Genomic DNA, 24,169 nt, shown 5'->3' with positions numbered 1-24,169 from the left:
GTCGGATGACCCCTTAAAAACGCCACATCTGAATCTGAAAAAAAAAAAAAATTAAGACCAATTTAAGATCCTAAACCTAGTTTGGAACCCTCATTTGAAACCCAACCCCTAATTTGATATTGAACACCTCATTTGAAACCACAATTTGTACAATTATCTTGAAACTTTAATTTGTGTCGTGAGGGCCCAAACGATGAAACCGATCACATGAGCCGAGACCCTTTAAAAAAAAAACTTCATCGGGTGTAGTTTTGCCGATTGAACGCCGACGCGGGGGAACAGCAGCCGCCTCGCGTCCCCTTTCCGCCCGTCACGTCGGGACCGATATGGAGAGCACTCGTATGCAAAACGTCCTTCGTTGTTTTGTTTCCTCGCCCGTTCGCCAGGCGGCTGGAAAACAAAAACTTGTTTTTCCACGCTCGTCGATTGCGTCTTGGCTGGCGCTCTTTTCATGCAAGCGGCGGCGGCGGCGGCGGCTCGCTGGCGACAATGGGCCACTTATTTAGCCCCAGCCCACGTTTTAATTTAGCTTTCCATACGTTTAGCTTTTCCTTCCCACCGCCCCCCCCCTCTCGTTGCGTTAACGCTAACGTAGAAGAAATTGTTAGCGCATTTCAAAGGCGGGGTTAGGGGCTGTTGAGCAAAGGTTTGGGTTTCAAATTCACAATCAAAGGCCTGGTTAGGGTGTCAAGGCAGGGTTTGAAGTTTGGGTTTTGAGCAAAGATCGGGGTTTCAAAACTAGCTTGAGGGTTTCAAGCTAACGTCTGGTTTTCTCATTCGGGTTCCAAATGAGGTTTTCAACCCAGAGCAGAGTTTCAATGTAGGTTGTGGCCGGGTTCCGTTACCACTCCACATTTGGTTCTCAGAGCCCCACCCAGATCCGGCCCTGGACCCCCCACCCCCCCCTCGTTCTCTTGGCAGCAGCATTGTGAGGCTTGTTTTTTTTGCTCAACACTTTAGCCTACTATGCTACTGTAAGGATACGTTTCCCAGGGTGGGAATACATGTGTGTGTGTGTGTGTGTTGGGGGGGTGGGAGGGGTCTGTCCTTGTCACCATGGCAACGGCAGTGTGTGTGGGAAGTCCAAACACGACAGACCCGACCTGACCTGACTGACTCAAGGTGACCGAGGTGGGGGGTGCGCAGGGGATGACAATGGTTCATGCTAATTTGGTACACATGTTATGAGATTAGGGTGAGGATACCTGGGGGGGGGGGGGGGGGGTGAAGGCTGCACATGGGAAGGGAAGATGCGACATCCAAAACATCCCACCACTTGGTTTGGAATGTAGGGAGCACCACCCAAGTACCTGCCTGAAATGACAATTTTATTTTTATTTTTTTTCAAAAATTTATTTTATTTTGTTTACAAAAAAAAAATTCAAGGGTCGGTGTGCCTTGAAAAAAAAAGAAATTCGCATATTAAACGGCAAGCGGCCATATTGAGGTCAACGCGATTGGACTAATTTTCAAAATCGTTCCGTCCCCCCCCCCAATAACACCGCCACGTAGATTTGATTTGTTAGCACGTCTATGGTATTTCCCACTATGTGTTAGCATTAGCATTCGGCCAGCGAACTTCAGGGCCTTCCACTCAAGTGGAATCAAATGCTAGCCGCTAGCCGGATGACGACGCTTGGGCTTCCTCCGAGCTCATCCTTCACTTTTTCACCCCCCCCCAGCGCCCCTCGCCCAAATTCCTGCACTCTGCTGAGGATGCCCAGTCAATTAAGAAGACATCGTCGCCGCCCCCTCCGGGATGCCGAATAAGGGGCCACCCAGGAGCCCACCGCCATGACCCGCCCTCTTTCCCCTCTAAAGCCTCTTCACTGGTGGCCCCCAGGAATGCCAATCGCTTTTGGGTGGTTGTGGGGGGGGGGCCGGGGGGGGGGGGGTGTTCTGGTCGCGCGCATGGTGAGTCAGCTCGATGCTGGGGGTGTGTGTGGGGGGGGGAAGGCCAGTCAAAAATTGGAGGGGCAACAAAAGGAAACGCTTAACTTCCGAGGAGCAGCAAGCACTTCAGTGCCGTCTTCGGGGAGAACGCCCCCCCATCGCAGCACCACCACCACCACCAGTAAACAGACACATTTCCTAGTGAAGAAAAAAAAAGTCCTAAAAAAAAAAATACTGAACTACAAAAAATACAGAACGATGCCGAAAAGCACTTCAAACCACACAAATACTGAACAGAGCAAAAATCCTGGTGCCCACTTTGTAATCGGGCGCTTAAAACAGGGGGGGGGCATAAAGCGTCAACGCTGTGCTTGAAGGACGAATACGAGCGCAAACTCAAGTTACATAAACAAATGCATTCAGCGGTTCCATCATTCAACCCAAACAAAACACCGTCACGCGAGGCTCATCAATAGTTTGGCTCAATCCATGTCAGTTCAGAATCAGAATCAGAATCATCTTTATTGGCCAAGTATGTAGAACACACAAGGAATTTGTCTCCGGTATAACACGCTGCACTAGTATCATCGTAAACAACAAAATCATTGAACCATTTTAGAGTATACCAGTAGTTTTGTAATACCATTTTGTGGTGCAAGAAGAGTGACTATGTCAGTGACTGTTTAAGGAGTTAATGGCTAGAGGGAAGAAGCTGTTTAAGTGTCTACTGGATTTGGTACGCATAGATCTGTAGCGTCTGCCTGAGGGGAGTGGCTGAAAAAGGTGGTGGGCAGGGTGCGGGGGATCCAGGAGGATTTTCCGTGCCCTTGTCTTGATTCTTGCAGTGTGCAAGTCCTCAAGAGTGGGTAGGGCGATGCCAACGATTTTTTCTGCCGTCCTAACTGTCCGTTGAAGTCGGATTTTGTCCTTTTTTGTGGCGGCCCCAAACCAAACCGTGATGGAAGACTAATACAAAATCTTGCCGTCCAAAAACGTCGACACGAACGAGGCCGAGGAGATTTCAAACAAAAATTCAAACAGGTTTGCTGTATCAAGAAGCGCAATGGTACAAAAAAGCAAACATTTGAAATAGCTCGCCGGCTCCCGCTCGGCGGATTAGCGGATAGCGTTTGGAGTGGCCGGCCTCCATTTGGACACTTGACCGCATTAATGGAAGCCACGCGGGCAGAGTGTGTAAAATGAGTTGCTCACCACTCAATTAGCGCAGACGCTCGTGGAAGTGCGGCGACAGTCGCCGTTTGTCCAAAGTAAAAACTGGCAATAGACACCATTTTATATCCTGATCATGATTCTTCCTCCAAATGACGTGAAATTAATATCAATTTGAAGTGACCTTTTCTCCATGGACGTATCTTCTTTAGAGACCACAAAATAAAGTGAAATAAGAGAAGAAAAAAACAAAAAAGTACAACTCGAAATGTACAAAGTAGAGAACTGCTATTCAAGGAATGCAATAAAGGCCGGAGAACTTGAAAACAAAACGCTGCTTCAAGCACCATTCAAGTAGGCCTCACATTTAAGGACGACGGACAGGATTCCATCAGTAGCAAAAATTGCAACCAGTCAGATCAACACGTGGGAAACCGTGACACAACCTACGGCAATCGTACGGTGTAAATTGTCAGCAAATAAATGCAGAAAGGCATCGTCACACTCCGAATTAGGTTAGCTATAAAAAAAAAATGCTGCCTAAATGGAGACATTTAGCCAGCATTAGCCAGCGACTCGTGTGTCGCTGGCTAAATGGACACATTTAGCTAGTGACACACGAGTAACACACTCCAAACACTATGATAGCCTTTGGAACACACTGACGTAAGGACAATTGCGTATTTACAAAGTGTGGAGCTGTCGATAGGGAGTAAACGTTTTTGACTGGCAAAGATAAAGACGTCGGAACGTCTTGCAAATACGTTGAAAAATCTTTGGAACCTGACGACACATCCTTGGTCAGATTCCAAAGGATTTTTCAGTCGGCTGAAATTCATCTCCTCGTTGGTAATATGATGTGTAAACCACACTCGTCACTTCCTTCAAGTTGTCCAGTTCACAGTTCGATTAAAAATAGGTTTTAATTGCTCATTTCCGAGAGTTTCTGAACCTGGAAGTTTGAGGAATCGCGGGTGTGGTTACTCTAGCCACCGCTAGGGTTACCACAAGTGACGTTTTAGCACAAGCACGCAACAGGCTACTCAACTCAACTGTATTTTTAGAGATACCGTTGTATACACAGTTTCATACAACAACAAACAAACAAAAAAGGTAGTAGAAGGCACAAAACAATCAAACTATAACTCAAATATCATGCCGAGTCAAAAGCCAATGAATGCAAACGATGTCCATGCGCTACACCACACTGTACATTCAAAGAGAAAGTCAAAATAAACGTGAAAGTTGGGGAGCCTGGATTATAGTCGACACAAAATTCGTACTTTTAACACGACCGATTATGTTTCATGAGATCACAAGGGCGTGAAAACAGAGAAGACAAATTGAGAAAAGACCACCGAAAAGGGTTGCCACTTACTTTCTGATTGATGACAACTTCCTCTCTAAACCGGAAATGAGCACATTTCGATGTTATGTGATTTTACTATAGCACTCCAGTTTGGGATGAAATGGACGCCGTATCCTAGTTTATTGAAATTACTATACTGGATAGAGTTAAATACAATATAATGAAAGGAAACAGGTGCATGTTTGTATACGATTATTAAAAACACTTTAAAGTGAATCAACGTAATGTACAATGCATCATGCATTTCCGGGTTTATTACGTCATTTTACAGCCATATACTGTATATATCATACTTTAATTGCGATCTGAGTGAAGTTGTCTTGGATAAAGTACGCCCTCTTAAGTCCATTTCAAGTTCTACAAAACTGCTACCCGAATTATGTTATATTTACAACTTACTTTGTTTCATCAGTAGTCTTTCTGTGTGACACTGGGCGAATATTTTACTTATTAGTAAATGCTAAATAAAATGGGAAACATTATTTTGTGGTTTTTTTTACTTTAACAAATATATACTGTATATTTTTAAAATGCCCAAATTAGAGCTGGAGTTTCAATCGATCATTCAAATGCACAAACTCATCAGTCCAAGCACCCCACTCCCAACCCCCGTGCGAAAATGACTTAAAAAAAACAAAACAAACATAGTAAACACAAAGGAACATTTTATTGTGACGTGACAAATAGTTCCCGGGACCTTAAAGGTCTAAAATAAATATAAATATATTTTCACATCAAACAATGGAAGAAAACAACCGCAGACAACGAACTGATCAATCAACAATTATTACAGTAGTTTAGTCACTTTCTTTCTTATTCTTTTTTTTTAAACAAATACTCTTGAGATCTTTCCACGTGTGTTTTGCTGCTATCTGGCGGCTGTTTGCTAGAACAACACACCGCGTTACCTGTTTTTTTAAAATTATTTTTTTAAAGCAAGTTCTGTACAACAACAACAACAAACACAACAACAACAACAAAAATAAATGGACTAAATGAGCAAACAAACGTACGATTGCGTTCTTGAGAAGAAAAGGACATATGATTTACTTCCCACTAGGCTAAAGGCCTCAAAAGATTCACAGTGGACCACAAGTTCGATAAAGAAAAAAGCAAAAACCCTTAGTGGAGTTTCTTTTTGATGCAAATGAAGTCGAACGTGACAGATAGTCCATTAAAAAGAAAAAAAAATCATCAGAGTGCAAAGTGTCGCATCTCAAAGGGATTGACTGCTACAGTACATTTTCTTTACACAGAGAAGGGGGAAAACCAAAAGGGAAAACGGAGCAACCGCGAGTCTCTTCCAGAAGGAATTTACTGGTTAAGCTTTTGTACAAAAAGTAGTGTCTTTTTTTTTCATTTGGCGATTCTTGCAAAATGATACTTTTTCAGTTTAGTTTGACTTGATATTGAAATACGTCAATTTCCAGGGGCAATAAAGTACAGTGGGACCTCTAAAAGTCAGTGTGATGATAACAAGAGAAAAGGAATAATTTGTAAGATTTTTTTTTGCTAATGTTTGGGTTGAATTTCATGTAAATGATGAATGCATGATTTTTTTCAACTCAACTGTATTTATAATAATAATAATGATAATACATTTGATTTATAAGCGCCTTTCAAGACACCCAGCGATCACTGCATACAAAGTTATTATGCATATAATATATAATATAATCCATATAAAGTTCAATTACATTGAAGGAAAAGTAGAAATGTGATGATAACCATAGAATGGGAAACTGGGCTATGGGGATGATGAGATATTTTCTAATCTTGTTCTTTTTTGGTCTAATTTAAAAATATATATCTATCCCCGCTGGAAGCGAGTGTTGGTGCGAAGCAGAACAGACTTTTTAGATGCGCCGTATTTTTGTCAAAATGAGACGACATACGTGTTACAGAGCGCTACCAGTACGAGTACTCAACTCTTGAGTAGTCATTAAAACTGATATCAAGTACCGATACCACAAGCTTAAGAGGACAGCTGTAACTGGCAAAATGGATCATAGTTTGGGGATGTATTTAGGGTGTTAACTAATGATTATAAGCCACCGTGCACAACAAATAGTAAACCCCTCTCGTGAATACCTCACCAGGAAATGGGACACTGTGATTTCCTCGGAATGTTGCAGACGTGATTATTTGAAAACGTGAACACCAGCAGAGACCGAGAGAAATAAAGTGTTGCAGATCTGCGTCCACAAGAGCAATAGTGAATATGAGCTGCGTTTCCACATCAATGAACATCAGTAATGATTAATCGATTAATCGATTAATGATGACCGCCCGCGACCCTCGTGAGGTCAAGCGGCACGGATAATGGATGGATCGTGCTCAACGAGTTTGTGGACCACCTCTTTGCGTCGTTGGATGAATGTGAAGATACAAGAAGGCTTGTGTTTTCTTTGGCACCAAACGCAAGTGGTGCACATCAGCTAATAGTGCCTGGCTCCAGGGGGCGGGGGAGTCGGGGGGCTGGGGGGGGGGGGGGGTCTTTCGATGTAGGACACTCTCTTCCGCTGTGCTCCACTTCAGCTATTAATACACCCAAACAAAAGAAGAAGGGTTGGCGGGTGGAGGGCAGTGGGGTGGGGTGGTGAGAGGCGGGGGGGGGGGGGGTGGCAGTGAGATCAAGGAGAGCTTTGTAGGTCTGTTGTGCTGCGGATTCCGAATGACGCGGCGTAAGTGGCTGCTGTCGCGCTGCAAAGACGACGAAGACCCCCCCCCCCCCCGAAATATTTTAAACTGGTCACAAAACGGGGGCTGCATAGTTCAAAGCAAAACGGGAAATGATGGGCGCAGTGGGACAAAACAAACACCAGTTTTGCATAAATCACACGAGAGAGAGAGGACGGAGCGGCTACTGTATCTCGAGGTTATTCTCAGCGGTGGTATCGCGCTTTGGTTGCATCCGAACGAAAGACTTGGAAAAGCGACTGCCACCAACAAACGAAACTCCACGAAACGCAAGCGGACAGACGACGGACGCGAGGGCCGGGCCGGGCCGGGGCGGGGCGGGGTTTGGCATGCATAGCTTTGGAAATTCTACAACTCGAGACTTGCCGCGCAAACGAAGGAGTCATGCTGCCTTTCCGGCCGCTGCAGCTTTGCGCATTCGGATCATCGACAACGGCGGTTGGTCGGCTTCGACGCGGACCGAGGACGCCGGCAAACAAATCGACGTTACGGTAGAGCGAAAACTGCCTCCGAGAGAATGCGACCTGCTCGCCGAGTCACAATCTGGTCGCGTTTCCGACTGCGCTGTACTCGCACGATACTCAATTGCGGGTCGAGTGACATCCGCCAAATATTCTTCGGCCGCACCTCACAAAATCGAGTTACACTGCTAAGACACTCAAGTTAGTGACGCTAACCTAACTCTGCCACTTAGCAATAATGCTCTCTCTCTGCACCCAAAAAAAAAAAAAGGGGGGGGGGGTGGCGGGGGGGATCCACCATCGTCCACAAATGACTTCTTGGAAAAACGACTTCTTGCAAAACAGTCTTTTCGAGCGTAGACGCACGTCGTACGGTGCACAAAATAGCGTCACCATCTCCACACATACTCGCCTCCGGGTCATAAATAAGTTAACAATACATCCCATCATAAATAATAATCTGTCGTACAAATGGCGTATAAATACCCACGTGGCTCGCCGAAGACGGCGGAAGTGGACCCACGATGCAACCGAGCATTCGTATTTCCTCCCTTGTGGCTCAGGCTTTCCTTTGGACCTTTCGGGGACCATCGCGCAAGACTGGGGTTGGGGGGAGGGGCTTACAAGCTGGAAATGTCGGGACAGGAGGGCAGCCCTTGCGTTGTTTTTTTTTTTTTTTTTTTGCCCTGTGACAACTCCTTCCTGGTCCTGTCCTTGATTGTGTGTGTGTGTGTGAATGTGTTGCAGTCTTTGTGTATGTGTGTGTGTTTTTGAGTTTATGTTTGTGTGTGTGTGTGTGTTTTTTGTATCTACGTGGTGACGAGCTATTGCTAGAGGAGGTTTGCTTGATATTGAGGTTGCTGCTCCTTGTTGCATGCTTGTCATGCAATTTAAAAAAAAAAAAAAAGGAGAAAAGAGAGTGGTCACTTCCCGTCGGAAAAGTTAAAGGCGGGAGGCGCCGGCTGCTCCTGCTGCTCCTGCTGCCGCCCCGAGTCGGTTGCGGTGGGCGTGCCGACGGGCGTGGTGCCCGGCGTGCCCTCGGCGGGTTGGTGGCTCCCCTCGGCAAAGCTCTTCTCCTGCGACTGCGACGAGGACGACGAGGAGTGGGTGCTCTCGCCGGAGCTGCTGCGCGTGTCGGTGCTGGTGCTGGTTTTCTTCATCTTCCGCCGCTTAGCCAGCGGCGCCTTATCCACCGTTTGCAGGCGGAAGCCTTCCCGCTTGCATTTGTTGAACGCCTGCCGCCGCAACGGGGGAGGACAACGGCGGACGGACGGGATTAGCGTCGGTTCGAGGAGCGAATGGCGGGCGTCAAGGCGAGCTCACGTTAAAGGTAGCTTTGACGTAAGTGTGGACCGAGGCGGTGGACGAGCCCAGGATGTCCGGCGTCATGAGCGGGTTGGAAGACAGCTGGCTGTCGCCCTGGAGCCAAGCGTTGTAGCGGAGGCCGCACATCTTGATCCGCTTGCTCGGGTCCACGGTGAGCAGCTCTGCGGGACGGCACACGGTTAAAGTCGGGAGCGGCAAATCCCGCAACCCGCATTATTCATTCATCTTCCGTACCGCTCGATCCTCACTAGGGTCGCGGGGAGTGCTGGAGCCCATCCCAGCCGTCTTCGGGCAGTAGGCGGGCGACACCCTGAATCGGTTGCCAGCCAATCGCAGGGCACACAGAGACGAACAACCATCCACGCTCACATTCACACCTAGGGACAATTTAGAGTGTTCAATCAGCTTGCCACGCATGTTTTTTGGAATGTGGGAGGAAACCGGAGCACCCGGAGAAAACCCACGAAGGCCCGGGGAGAACATGCAAACTCCACACAGGGAGGCCGGAGCTGGAATCGAACCCGGTACCTCTGCACTGTGAAGCCCATGTGCTAACCACTGGACTACCGGGCCGCCCCAACCCGCATTACAAAAAAAAAAAAAAAAAGGGGGAGGCGGCCTGACGTCGGAACGCTGACGACGGCGGGCCGCCAAAACCTGCCGTCTGTTCTCACCTTGGATGAGATCTTTGGCCTGCTGCGACACGTTCCTCCAGGCCTCGCCTTCAAAGGAGAAGTCCCCCTGTTTGATTTTCTTCATGATCTCCTCGGCGCTGGTGTGGGTCAGGCTCTGCTCCTGACATTGGAAAGGCACCCGGCCAGACAGCATGGTGTACTGCGAACGACGTCGTCAAATTCAACACACCGCGACAACGGGGGGGGGGGGGCACAGACACTTTTTTTGCTCGACGGATGCTCGGCTTCGCTTTGGCCTTCACGTGCATTTTGCCTTGAAACGACAGAATGGGTCACGGTTGACGCTATTTTTTTTTTTTGGGGGTGGGGGGGCGGGTACCCAGTCTCCACTCACCAGAATGACGCCCAGGCTCCACAGATCGCACGACTCGTCGTAGCCGTCGTACTTGAGGATCTCGGGCGCGGCGTACTGCAAGGTGAAGCACGGCGTCTTCAGGAGCTGATTGTCGGGCGGCTTGAGGCGAGCGAAGCCAAAGTCGATGATTTTGATCTCGGAGCTCTCGCTCTCGTCAGTGAAGAGCAGGTTCTTCATCAAAGCGGTTACACACACACACACACACACACACACACACACACACAATGGGGTCATTTCTTCATTTTTTTGGGGGACTTGTTTGTGTGCCGACTACCTCCGGTTTGAGATCCCGGTGCAGCACGCCGACGTCGTGCATGTGGCTGACCGCCGACACCAGCTTGCGCATGATGCCGCTGGCCTCCGTCTCGCTGAAGTGCCGCTTGCGGCGGATGCGCTCCAGCAGCTCCCCTCCGCCGAGCAGCTCCAGGACCAGATAGGTGTGGATCTGCCGCAATGCAAAAAAAAAAAAAAAAAAAAAAAACATCAATAAGTCATCTTTGACAAATTCACCTGCTCGCACATTTTTCGCTCAAATACATTTTTGTGCTCTTTGTGTAAAGCCATAAAAATGCCACCCGACCACGAGAAGCTAATTGTGGAGTTGGCCGGTGCTAAACCGCGGTCTGTTCCCGACAGTGGTGGGAAAATAAACAACGCATCAGCTGGTAAGGGTTAGCTGCTTAACAAAAAGGGTTTTGTTTGCGATGTATAACGGGAATACATTCATTCATTCATTCATTCATCTTCCGAACCGCTTGATCCTCACTAGGGTCGCGGGGGGTGCTGGAGCCTATCCCAGCTGTCTCCGGGCAGTAGGCAGGGGACACCCTGAATCGGTTGCCAGCCAATCGCAGGGCACACATTCACACCTCGGGACAATTTAGAGTGTTCAATTAGCCTGCCACGCATGTTTTTGGAATGCGGGAGGAAACCGGAGCACCCGGAGAAAACCCACTCAGGACCGGGGAGAACATGCAAACTCCACACGGAGGCCGGAGCTGGAATCGAACCCGGTACCTCTGCACCGTGAAGCCGACGTGCTAACCACTGGACTACCGGGCCGCCCTAACGGGAATACAAAGTATACAAATGAGGTCAGGGAAAGCCTACTAGAACATCTGAGCTTGCTTTGGAGTTCATCGGAGGTACCCAGGAGGGTTTTACAAACATTTTTCTTGTTGCCCTCAAAGGTTGAACATGTTCAAAATATCTTTGCGGCGACGAGAAAAAGCTGTTTGCAACCGTTAATGGAGTTTCCCAATGTCCGGCAGACGTCTTTGCAAACTTGAACGAAACCTGACGAAAAACTAACGATCGGGCCGCGCACAAATCTTCGCAGCTCCGTGAGATACGGGCTTCAGACTTGCAGATGTGGGCCGGATGTGGTGTGACAATTGTTTATGATGATTATTGCCGAACGCAACCACATGCCCGGTTAGAGTCACAGTGAGTGAAAGTGGGAGGCGGACGCACCTGGTCGTGGTAAATTTCGTGCATCTTGACAATGTTTGGGTGGCCGTCACAGAGCTTCAGAGCGGCGATTTCCCGCTGAGTCTGCGCCTCCATCCTGGAGGCCAAAGACAAAAAGGAAGCGCTCACGACAACATCCGTTGAAACCAGGAGGGGTTTTCCATTCCGTGAACTTTGTACCGCTTGCTGACTATCTTGACGGCGTATTTCTGCCCAGTTTTCTTGTGCGTGCAGCGCCTGCAGATGGAGAAGCTCCCCTCGCCCAAAGCGCTGTCCTTGAGGTCCATCTCGTAGCTCATATAGAAAGGCGAGTCCTGCCGCAAGCCAGAGCCGGAAAATCTTCAATATAGGAAAATACATTCCAATAGGCTCCCATCGCGAGTGACAACACGCTCGGTGGCGTTTGTAAGGCTCCACACTGTAAAGTATTCCATTTGCAAACAAGGCTTCTGGGAGTGGCCGTTTAATGAAAGAACCCCCCAGGCTCTCAGCGACTCGCGCGGCTCATAAGCCGATGAGGCGAAAGCTCGCTCCAAAGCGCGCCGACCTGGCGAAGCATTGATCGACTGGGAGTGTAACGTGGTGTAATTATTGTTGGAAATGTGCAAGAAAAAAAACTAGTTTTGTTTATTTTTTCCTGGTCCTTATTTTTTCAAAAAATAAGGACCAGGTCATTGTGTTTTCAAAAACTAAGGACCACGTCCTTGTGTTTTCAAAAAATAAGGACCTGGTCATTGTGTTTTCAAAAACTATGGACCACGTCCTTGTGTTTTCAAAAAATAAGGACCGGGTCCTTATTTCTTTAAAAAACCGTCACGCTTGCCTGGTCCTTATTTTTTTGAAAAAATAAGGACCAGGCAAGCGTGACGGCTGCGGCTGGATGTTTTGAATAAGTCCTCACATCCGCTGGCAGAGCAAGCCGACATGAATGGCCTTTCCCAGCAAGATGCAAAAAGGAAGCAAGAAAGCCATCGCAAATGAACTGATCGCATCGTCGGTGGCGACGGAGAAGCCGCAAAGAATGTGCAGCTGCGTCGTCGTGCTCAGAACAATGCGTCCGTCCGTCCGTCCGTACCTTCATCATAGCGCTGCGGGCCACTGCCACCGACCCGGGCCGCTCGGAGCCACCGCACAGCTGGACGGGGTCGTCCATCAACACGTTCCTCTTGAACAGGATGGAGGGGGACATGAAAGAGTACCCCTAAAAAATTTTTTTTTTAAGCCACACAAATATGCACAAATGGGAGGGGGGTTAACATGCCGTCAAAACCTCTTCGTCAACATCAAATGAGATGTTTTCAGAAACGTTTTTTAACCGATAGCCACTGCAAAAGATCAAACTTGAAGGGTAAAACGTATGTGAAGCTGCTTTGCATGCAAAACAACACACTAAGATGATTGAAGACTTTGAATTGTCCCGGTGTGAGACGACTTAGCATGTTATGGCGCCGCTGGAGAATGGGATGTGGTGGCACCCTGCTGGCTGTGAAGCCTGCCCTCTGCAGGTTGGACCGTAATGTCCCCCCCCCCCCCGCCACGTGTGCTCATCAGTGTGTCGTGTATATTCATGTGTGACAAGAGCTCAGTCTGGAGGGGCTTTTTTTTCTTTATGTTCTCACCATCGCTTACGTTTTTATTTTTATCTGAGAAAACAGGACACTGTAAAAGGCAACCCGGCGGACTCCTGTTCTGTATCCCTTTGTTGGTCAATTTTCTTGGGGCGGATTGTGTCTGTCCCATTTCATTGCAACCTGAGTTCAAACCTCAAGAGATTTTGATGAGCTCACACGTGAAGTTTTGTTGGACTTTTGGCCTATTTCTCCAGACAGCTTTTTGGCAGGTCTACAACTTGAGCGATTTCCACTGTATGTTTCAACCAGTGACATTTTGGTCCATCCTTCCCTGGAGATATAATAATCGCCAGTCTAATAATCACCCCAATTCTGTACGGAAATTGTCCAGCTGTTCCTTTTTTTTTTTTTTTTTGGCGTGTTGTTGCTGTACCAACGCTCATTGTGAAGAGACGACCGCTTCATTCCAACTGCGGGGATTCCGGAGCCACACACAGCTGCGGCGTGCGCGAGTGACGGCATCGGATGGACGGAAGGATGGCTGCGTCAATAAAATGCCCCAAATTGCCGGGCTTGAAAATTCGATTGCTGTCAAAGTCGCAGCCTGGCGCTGTTAATACAATTTTAATTCTGTTTTGTGAGGCACCGTTGGTGGGGCGGAGGGGGGGGGGGGCGCGCGGTAAGACCCCCTCCCCCTCCCCAGGCGGGCCGAGAGAGAGAAAAACGTTCAATCAAAGACGGGAGGCGTCACCGCGGCAGACGCGGCGACGCTCCACGAGTGCCACCTTTTATTCCATCAGAGAAGCCGAGCTAATGCGTCTATTGATCGCGGCCCGGCTCGAGCATCCAGAAGGCAATCGAGAGTTGAAATTGCAACGCCCGCACATCAGCTGGCGGTGGGGAGTTTATGGCCCGTATTACGGTTCAAAGCCGAGCCCTCAAAAATAGTCATTCGCATCTGCGGCTTCAATGTGGCAAACCGCGGGCGGCTGCAATTACGCCGATGAAAGGCTCGTTGAAGCGGCGTGAATGGCGACGGGCCCCGCACACAGACGCGTGTTGACTTACAGCAAGCTTTTGAGGACATTCACAACTTGACACTCGACTTGGATTGCGGCGCGGCGCGTCAAATATAGTCGCAAAAGGCAGAACGGGAATCAACATTCCGCACGAGAGGAGCAAATATTCACGGTGGAGTGCGCGCTGACCGATTTTTGGTGTCGTGACGTGACAATGTAACATGGGAAAGGAGACTCGCGTTCGTGCGTCCATTTTCTTGAGCGCTGCTTTCACCCTGGGATCCCGCCAAAAGCGTTTTGCTAGCTATGGCGTATGCTAGCCAAGGGCCAAGCTGCATTGCATTTGTTGACAAGCGCACCGGAAACACTTCCTGACCCAATATTGTATGTTCTATGTGAGAACTTGGTACACCCCTCCTGTTCTGAAAAACTCGCAATACTAACACCTATATATATTTTTAAAATGAATTTATTTATTGATTTTTACGAGCCGTCCACGACTCACCCAAAATGGGTTAGCGACACACTTTTGGGTCGCTAACGCACCAGTTGAGAGTCACTATTGTTTCCAAAGCTCAAGAAAAAAAAATCTCGCGGCACACTGTCCCCCCCAAAAAAGAAAAAGTATTTTCAGTGACACACTTTTTTTTCCATACTGCTGAAGCTGTTGCCGTGACAATTTTCTTACTCCGACGTGCTAGATGGTAGTAGCTAACTCAACTCATTCCACAAAAAAAGCACCACTTTTGTCACATCCTGAACAACTCTTCAAAAAAAAGAGGCATCAACTGTTTATTGTCACTTTCTACTGAAATTTACTGTACCAAACAAGAGTGAGGTCATGCGGAGTCCTCCGCCGAGTCATTAAAAATAACCAGAATGATTGGTGTCCCACCTGGAAGATGCGGTCACAGTTCTGCGGCAGAGCGGCGGGCGAGTAGGTGGGGTCCATCTCCGTGAACTCCTCCGCAAAGTTGCTGACGTCCAACTCGTCCCGGATGACCGGTTTGAATGGGGCGGGCACCTTTTTGGCCGACAGGTCCTCCCAGTTGATCTTCTGCGGGGTGTAAGGTGGGGGGGGGGGGAATTCTATGTGAGCGACTCCATCTGTGGTCATCTTGACATTTCTAGAATTGAAGGACATTTTATGTCCCTCCCATCAAATTTTAAATAATCCATATACAAAATATTAAAAGATGTGGTTCCTGACTAAATTTACTTGTCCTGAGACCAAATCTTAAAAGCAAAAAATAAAATAAAATAAAAAAAGTTTGAAAACTACCCAAGAGGTCTTGGAGTAACCCCTAAAATGCCATTTGTCTCTTGTCCCACCCCCCAAATGACCAAACTGAATCTCAAATTAAGTAGTTAATATGAAATGTAAATAATAAATAAACAGGGGCGGCCCGGTAGTCCAGTGGTTAGCACGTCGGCTTCACAGTGCAGAGGTACCGGGTTCGATTCCAGCTCCGGCCTCCCTGTGTGGAGTTTGCATGTTCTCCCCGGGCCTGGGTGGGTTTTCTCCGGGTGCTCCGGTTTCCTCTCACATTCCAAAAACATGCATGGCAGTTTTATGGAGCACTCTAAATTGTCCCTAGGTGTGAGCGTGAATGGTTGTTCGTCTCTGTGTGCCCTGCGATTGGCTGGCAACCAATTCAGGGTGTCCCCCGCCTGCTGCCTGAAGACAGCTGGGATAGGCTCCAGCACCCCCCGCGACCCTAGTGAGGATCAAGCGGCTCGGAAGATGAATGAATGAATAATAAATAAACAGAGTTCCTATTGACTGCTAGCATTAGCGCTGACAAAGTTTCTAAAACAAAGTATGTCTTGGGTTTAAACATACAATGTGTGTAATTCGGTTTGTTGTTTGTTTAGTGTTAGTTTATTTTATTTTTTACTGCTTAAAGCACGCTCAGCGAGGGAAGAATCACATCATGTCGCGCGCTTGATGGACAAGCAACACAGGGCATTCGGGGTACTTTCAAAACGCAGAAATTTGCAAACACACACCGCGCTATTGGGCACATTCATCGTTTTTCCTCTATTAGAATTGATTTTTTTTGTTTTTTGTCACCATGTCAAGGTACAATCAAAATCCAGATTCAATGTCGCAGAATGGCCCAGCTCTCTGCCACAGATGGCAGCACGGACCTGGTAAAATGGATGCTTCTTGACAGTCTCCACCCCGTTTGGACCTGAGCCGAGCCTCTTCTCGGGATCTTTGGTGAGCAGCCGCTGGATGATGTCTTTGGCCAGTGGCGCCATGTCTTTGGGGAAAGGAGGATCTTTTTTTAGAATCCTCCTGGGGCAGACGGAGCCAGACAGATGTTTCAGTGGACGATACGCGCGGTTGATGGAAAAACAAGTCATCTGAGGAGTCGATTCGCACCTGGCGATGTCTGTGTGCGAGTTCTCGTCACCGTCGACGGTGAAGGGCGAGCCGCCGGTCAGAAGTTCGTACATCAAAACGCCCAGACTCCACCAGTCCACCGCCTGCGAGGAAACACACACACACACACACGTTTGACGCTAGCGCTCTTGGCGTGTACGAGCATCAGTTAGCATAAATCACGGCGGTAAAGGTAGCAAAGTCACCTTGTCATGTCCGGACTCGCCTCCTTCCACAATCTCAGGAGCCATGTACTCGATAGTGCCGCACACAGAAAAGGCTCGATCCACCTGTTTCCGTGAAAAAAAAAAAAAAATTAATTTAAATCAGCTGCTATCGCTCAGATTGTTCAGGCTGCATATAAATGTAACGATGGAGATCTTATTCGTTTGTGTATATTGTTTTATTTTGCAAACATTGTGCGAAATTATGTACAGTATTGTATAATAAATAAATATCAGTTGTATAAAAGCAATTTAACTAAATATTTCTTAATAATGTATCTGGAAGAAAATTGACCGGCTACCTGATGGAAAAAAAAAAACACCAAAATATTTTTATACAATGCAGCAAGGTTATTCAATGTCACAAAATTGATAAATGAATGCATTTATGAAAAGGCAAATTAATTATTAGAAAAATTTGGGACCAACAAGAGTTATAACAACTATACATAAAACACTTTTTTTTCACTCGGAAACAAAAAAAAAAGTATCAAGTTGTGCCTGGAGTGAAATTGAGGAACTCAGTCAGTGTTTTAATTGACAGGAATTTCCTTGTACCGTTCCAAAAAGAACCCGTGATCAATGAAATCTGAAGTTTATTTTTTTACAATTATGATGTACACAACACATACTGTATTGAACGAAAACAAAGACGAAAACTTTGCACCGGAAAAATAAAATAACTAAAAATGTCAACGTTTTCTTGCAAACAACTCACAGTTTTTCGAAATACTGTCACTGTCCAGAACGTTTCGTCGTCATTGTGGGTTTTGTCATGGAGGAAATTTGACAATAGCCTTCAATTCCCTTTGCCAATCAGGATGCAGAACACAAAGCACGGTTTAAAAAAAAAAAAAATTAACTGCACGAAAAAAAAAAATTCCATGAAACAGCAAAGCTGTGAAAGCCGTTCTAGTGAGGGATTACGATATTTTAAAATAAAAAGAAAAAAAATGTGTTTCATCTACTATTCATCCATTATCTGAACCGCTTTGGCGGGATGCACCCTTGAACTAGTTGACATTCATTTGATTTATCGTGCGGCATCAGTGGCTTTCATTTTTCTCCCGCCCCCCCAACATAAAAAAAAAAACTTCACTCCGATTCTTACTCTAATGTGAATCACAGAATAAAAACAACAAACCTGATCAAATTCTTTACTGAGGCCAAAGTCTGTGAGGACGATGTGACCGTTTGAATCCAGCAATATGTTTTCCAGCTTCAAGTCGCGGTACACGATCCCGAGCTGCAACAGGGGGGGGGGGGGGGGGATGCCGTTACTAAGAACTACAAACAACGCGACGGGCGCCGCCGGTGCGCCGGTGCGCCGGTGCGCCGTCACCTTGTGGAGATGCTCCAGCGCCAGCACGATCTCGCCGCTGTACAGCGCCACTTCCTGCTCCTTGAAGCGCACCCGCTGCACCAGGTGCGTGAAGAGCTCGCCGCCATTGACGTAATCTGCGGAAGTCAATCGTAGTCATAAGAATGCCTTGGGATTTGGAGAGTGCGTTTGGGGAGCACTGGAGGGAGGGAGGGTGGGGGGGGGGGGTAAAGTTTTTCCATTGCAGCGCTGAGTCCAAATTACTTGTTGTGGGGCAAATATTTATCATCTTCCTAACCGCTTGATCCTCACTAGGGTCGCGGGGGGTGCTGGAGCCTATCCCAGCTGTCTCCGGGCAGTAGGCGGGGCTCCACCCTGAATCGGTTGCCAGCCAATCGCAGGGCACACAGAGACGAACAACCATTCACACTCACACTCACACCTAGGGACAATTTAGAGCGTTCAATCAGCCTGCCACGCATGTTTTTGGAATGTGGGAGGAAACCGGAGCACCCGGAGAAAACCCACACAGGCCCGGGGAGAACATGCAAACTCCACACAGGGAGGCCGGAGCTGGAATCGAACCCGGTACCTCTGCACTGTGAAGCCGACGTGCTAACCACTGGGCTACCGGGCCGCCGCAAATATTTATTATTATTTTTTTTTTGCGATGATTGTTGGCCGCGTTGCTCGGTGTCGAGCTTCCCGTGTCCGTAACAACAAAAAATTGGCAACGCACCGAGAATGAGGTGCAGCTTGGTGTCGGTCTGGAAGGCGTAGTGGAGCGTGACGAGGTAGGGCGACTGGCGGATGTGCTCCAGCACCTGACGCTCGCTGCGCGTGTGCTCCGCCGTCTTGGCCTTCTGCACGATGGTGGCCTTCTTCAGGACTTTCATGGCGTACAGCTTGCCCGCGTCGTGGCCGCTCACCTTCCTCACCAGGAACACCTTGCCGTACGCTGACGGGGGGGTGGGGGGGGGGTGACAAAAGGACAGAAGGGGGACGTAGTTCGGCGCACACACACGAAAATCAGCTTTAGCATCAACAACGGGGACTTACCTCCAGTGCCAAGCACCTTGAGCAGCTCAAAGTTTTCTATTCCCACCCGTTCCACGTGGCCCGTCAAGTTGGCTGCGAGCCACAGAGAAACACAAAGGCACACACACACAAATTATTACAAAGTATCACCCGGACATGATGTAAAAGAGACGGCAGCAAAGTCTTTCTTGTCGCGCTCGCTTTTAGACGAGCAACCATTTGGAGAGCAAGGAACCTCATTTTTGAATGTGTGTGTGTGTGTGTGTGTGTGTGTGACTTGTGCTATAATGGACCCACAGAGCCAAATGAGTCACAGTGACCCATCTTGCATAAATGAGGTTTGGGTCTAATCTCAGCAAAAAAAAAAAAAAAAAAAAAAGATCTCAGCTTTTCAATGATATGTCAAACGTTGCATCATTATTACTCATTACCTTATGTTAACTGTTTTGTAAAGCGCTTTGTTACAGCTGCCGCTGTTGTGAAAGCGCTATATAAATCAGCATGTATTGTATTGTATTGTATTGTATTACATTATTAGCACAGATATGAATAGGTCAATGTGACACCACCAGCACCCACCCCCCAAGGGCCCTGTGCCGATTATTTTACTCAAACGAACAGCAATGGATCAATCGGAGGCCAGTATTTTGGGGGTCTTGATCTGAACTCGGACGTTGAAAAAAAAGCTGCTGGCTTTTATAATGATACCCGTATTTTGGGGATTCCCCGTTGGGATACGGAAGACAAGGGCGGCCCGGTAGTCCAGTGGTTAGCACGTGGGCTTCACAGTGCAGAGGTACCGGGTTCGATTCCAGCTCCGGCCTCCCTGTGTGGAGTTTGCATGTTCTCCCCGGGCCTGCGTGGGTTTTCTCCGGGTGCTCCGGTTTCCTCCCACATTCCAAAAAAATATGCATGGCAGGCTGATTGGACGCTCTAAATTGTCCCTAGGTGTGAGTGTGAATGGTCGTTCGTCTCTGTGTGCCCTGCGATTGGCTGGCAACCGATTCAGGGTGTCCCCCGCCTACTGCCCGGAGACAGCTGGGATAGGCTCCAGCACCCCCCGCGACCCTAGTGAGGATCAAGCGGCCCGGAAGATATGGAAGACATAAAAAGGAGCAAATAAAAGGCCAATAAGCGATCAGTGAGTTTAAAAAAAAAAAGATAACAAATCACTGATCCATTCAGAAGATATAACAACCGATCCAATCTATTTCATTTTTTTTAACTGCATGGTTGTAGTGATTTATCTCAACTCAACTTATGTCTTATTTTGTGAATCCATAAAGTGCTCAGTATCTGCCGAACCGATGAGATCCGTCTAAACTCGACAAATTAACACTAAAAATACACAAATGATAATAATAATCATTATCATAAAGAAGATGGGGACGTTCATGTGTAATAAATGGTGAAACATCAGCGCATTGGTCGTATGAATGCGACGTTGTGCAATATGAAGAAGTGAGCCCGCTCCGACGGTCAGAGTGCTTTGAAATGACAGAATGAATGAGTGAGTGGCAAAAACAAAAAGCAGCGGCGCACTGACAGCACCCCCTCGGGCGCCTTCCGAGTTTGTTGACCTGCAAAAAATGTGTGCAATGTTTATAAAAAAAATAAAAACAAAACATGTTACATAAATAGCACGCTTGTTCTGCACACCCACTGGAAATATACACGAGGGGGAGGAGGAGGACGCCACATTAAACCAGAGGAGGGTCATTAGCGTCCAATCTGTGAGGTCTTCGCTGCGACTCACGATGTCCCCGCACAGCCGGATGATCGTGCCTCAGTGTGCATATCGTCGTGAACGCCTGAACCCCAGGGAGCGATTTGAGTGCCTCCGACTAGACGTGACAAGGCTGGGAGGGCATACAACCACAAACGCCCCCCCCCCCAAACACACTCCCCAACCGACTGCCGGGTCAGGAGTGTGCATTACATAACGCCGTTGTCGTGCTCGCCCCGCCGAGGCCGAGTTTGATCTCTGCGTTTATTAATAGACCCGCAGCGGAGGTGCACGACCAAACGCAACTTGCTCTGCTCCTCAAAAACTAGGGCCTGACCGACTTGGAATCTTGAAGGCTGATGACAATTCCAAAAATTTGGCAGGGGAACAGTTGAGTGTCATTATTTTTTGTCCGTCAAGCGGCCAATATAGATGGATTTTTCAGCGTATTGATCAAAGTAAAATGCGAATTTTGGCAATGGAAAAATTCATTCATTCATTCATTCATCTTCCGTACCGCTTGATCCTCACTTGGGTCGCGGGGGGTGCTGGAGCCCATCCCAGCTGTCTCCGGGCAGTAGGCGGGGCACACCCTGAATCGGTTGCCAGCCAATCGCAGGGCACACAGAGACGAACAACCATTCGCACTCACACTCACACCTAGGGACAATTTAGAGCGTCCAATCAGCCTGATACGCATGTTTTTGGAATGTGGGTGGAAACCGGAGCACCCGGAGAAAACCCACGCAGGCCCGGGGAGAACGTGCAAACTCCACACAGGGAGGCCGGAGCTGGAATCGAACCCGGTACCACTGCACTGTGAAGCCGACGTGCTAACCACTGGACTACCGGGCCGCCCTGCAATGGAAAAAGGTTTTGCAAATAAACAATGTCAGGCCCGCACACCACCTCGCATATTTTTGTTTTGAGCAGATATGACGTCACATGTACGTCACAAAAAAATAGCAGCGGACGATTAAGGAAGACATGTTTGAGGGGCGCCAAAGAAATTGAGATATTTCTGGAATTAATGAAGGAAGCGAATATTAATGAGATAATGCGCCCGTGTTTCCGTACAGACAGAGAACAACGTGTCTTCTTCTGCACATTGACAGATCCCTGACTTGTGTGTCCCCAGCTTGAAAAGTGGACTGTATAAATCTCTATGTCCAAATCTAATTGGATATTACCACTTCATTCATTCTATCACCTTCCCTCCAACAGTCCACTAAATTCTGTAAAACCCCATCATTTGTATGCTACACAATATTTATCGACTTTCCAGTACTTGATCCGCTTTATTTTCAAAATGACTAACTTGTAAACTCTTAACCCTTGAAGTACAATCTAAGCAAGCGTACCATCTCCCCGTAAACACTTACCACTCTCCGTTAATCCTTTTCCCCATTTCAATCTTGAATTCTAGTATCTGATGGACACTGCTATTCCCACTCTATCGTGTTTATGCTTAGATATAACATAACTGGAAATACAATGTCCAAAATCACGACTACGCCATCCTTGTTCTTCTTCTGTCGCAGCAACTGGCACTTGGCAAAGCAGCTTAATCTCCCATTACCGCCGCCAACTGATATAAGCCAAATGAGAGCTTGCTGATGATCTGATCATTTAAATCAAGCGTGTTGCAACAGGGAGACTTGGAAAACATGCAGGACAGCGGCCCCCCGGGACCTGAGTTTGACACCTCTGCGCTAAGGGAACCAATGTGAATCGATGGTGATGTTTTCTACTGTCACTGGAGTTCACGCTCAAAAACAACAACAAAGAAGCGTGCCAAGTGACCATGTGTATCTAAAAAATAAAAATAAAATAAAAATCACAAATAAAGGTACGACTGTTGGCCTAGTCAGAAAATCTCTGCAATTTTCGTATTCTGGAGCGCCCAGAGGACAACTGGCGGGTTCCAAACCGCGAGTATCCGGGGGTCCACTGCATTCGTGTATTTATGTATTTATTTATTGCAGTTTTTAAATACATTAATTTACCATTTTTATGTGGTCAAAGCTAATATGCTAATGCGTAAATAATTAAAATACCCTTAATAAATGTTTTTTTTTTTTTTTTTTTTAATGACACCAAGCACGTTAGCTCGGCTCCTCTTTTGACAGATCGCCTGTCTTTTGAGCAGTGTGCCCGACCTCTTTAAGTTTTGACGTGACTTCGTACAGACAACTGGGTGGGCATGCTAATAACGGGGTCAGACTTATTCAGTCGACGACTGTTTGCGGTTTATTCTGGCCAATTGGCACGACAAGCAGCTGGTAAATTGTGGTTGCCTTAGCCGGCTAAGTTAGCTTTGTTTATTAGCCATAGCTCCGGAGTGAGTTGAATGCTTAGGTAACGTTAGTCACCGAGAGGCAGTGCAGTTGGTGGGGAGGCAGTCGCTCCGCTAACCCCCGCCTCTTTTTTTGCTCGTTTAAGTAGCTTCAACGAAGAGGACGACTCCCTATTGACACATGTACGGTAGCCCGCCGAAAAATATGTGCGTTAACGCAGCACTCTCACCGTTCCTCAGCTCATGTTTCACCGTAAAGAGGTCACACTCTCTGGACGGTCCCTCCATCGGCGATGGCATTGTGATGATTTCTTTGGGCTCCAGTTCAGATCGTCGATTCCCGGCGAGGTTCCGAGGTTCGATTGACCGAAAAGGATAAAAAAATAATACATTAAACAAATAATCCTTGGTACGAACTTAAAGGTTTTATCACACACGGCACCGACATTTTTACGTGCCCGTATGTTGCCACTTCGGTTGCCAACATGAAGCCAGCACAGCCAGCCAGGCAGTCAGTCAGTGGAAACACTACTTTGCCTCTACCTTCGCAACCAGGCAGCCCCTTGGTGCTCATTGGTGTTGCTACGTAAAATCTCGTTCTTTGATTGGATGTTTGAAAACTGACGACAGGCAAGTCCCGCCTCCGTCAGAACTGTACGAGCTCCGGTGCTGAAGTTCCTTGAAATAAAATTAAGTCCCATAAAATACATTTTCAGTCAATTGGATTCAGTTGACTCATGTTTGATAGGATGAAAATTACTGTATTATGATTTAGTGACATCATAAATCATATTAAAATGCGTTTGTAACTACATTAAATTGATTAATAAAAACGTGGAAGAGCGGTCAATTATTACTGATGTTATCATCTTAATTACACAACACATCACAACCCGATCATACTCACACATGCAAGCATGGAAGGAGAGATATCACAGTGAAAACGTTAGTTTACAGATTTATTGAAAATAATTACATAGAAATAAGGCCTATTATTACAATTGCTTTACATATTTATATATGCAATTAACTATGTGTGTGTTTTATCTATACTGTACGCCATTTTGATTGATATCTATTTTAAAAAGTACATTGTATATAAAAACGGTATCTCTTCCTTTTGACTGATTTACCTACACTCCAGTC

General features: G+C 47.2%; 1 protein-coding gene across 2 annotated transcripts; it reads right to left on the bottom strand.

Moving 5' to 3' along the window:
• Positions 1 to 8,158: 8,158 nt before the first annotated feature.
• On the bottom strand, positions 8,159 to 23,878 carry rps6ka5 (ribosomal protein S6 kinase, polypeptide 5). 2 transcript variants are annotated; one of them, XM_052085529.1, is made up of 17 exons: positions 23,254 to 23,878; positions 19,023 to 19,094; positions 18,703 to 18,921; positions 17,985 to 18,100; positions 17,787 to 17,888; positions 16,625 to 16,708; positions 16,419 to 16,522; positions 16,181 to 16,331; positions 14,925 to 15,086; positions 12,515 to 12,640; positions 11,620 to 11,753; positions 11,443 to 11,536; positions 10,244 to 10,414; positions 9,949 to 10,140; positions 9,594 to 9,753; positions 8,917 to 9,080; positions 8,159 to 8,828 (listed from the first exon to the last, which is right to left on the bottom strand). In XM_052085529.1, the coding sequence occupies exons 1-17, from the start codon at positions 23,321 to 23,323 to the stop codon at positions 8,517 to 8,519; spliced, it is 2,433 nt and encodes an 810-aa protein (XP_051941489.1). In that variant the 5' UTR covers positions 23,324 to 23,878; the 3' UTR covers positions 8,159 to 8,516. The 2 variants fall into 2 exon arrangements, with proteins under 2 accessions (XP_051941489.1, XP_051941490.1); XM_052085530.1 differs by lacking the exons at positions 17,787 to 17,888; positions 17,985 to 18,100; positions 18,703 to 18,921; positions 19,023 to 19,094; positions 23,254 to 23,878 and having other exon boundaries at positions 16,181 to 16,296; positions 16,625 to 16,643.
• Positions 23,879 to 24,169: the final 291 nt, after the last annotated feature.

This window comes from Hippocampus zosterae, chromosome 14 (assembly GCF_025434085.1).
Source record: "Hippocampus zosterae strain Florida chromosome 14, ASM2543408v3, whole genome shotgun sequence".
NCBI classification, from domain to species: domain Eukaryota; kingdom Metazoa; phylum Chordata; class Actinopteri; order Syngnathiformes; family Syngnathidae; genus Hippocampus; species Hippocampus zosterae.
Note: the sequence above shows the minus strand (reverse complement) of the source record. Positions and strands in the feature narration are given on the sequence as shown.

What these genes read in the sequence shown, in the direction of transcription:
- rps6ka5 (XM_052085529.1), bottom strand. Translation starts at nt 23,323, where the DNA reads ATGCCATCGCCGATGGAGGGACCGTCCAGAGAGTGTGACCTCTTTACG. An exon ending in AGAAGCATCCATTTTACCAG is followed by an intron (nt 15,087 to 16,180) that starts GTCCGTGCTGCC and finishes TACACCCCGCAG; the next exon opens with AAGATCAACTGGGAGGACCT. An exon ending in CCCGCAGCGCTATGATGAAG is followed by an intron (nt 11,754 to 12,514) that starts GTACGGACGGAC and finishes GGCTTGCGGCAG; the next exon opens with GACTCGCCTTTCTATATGAG.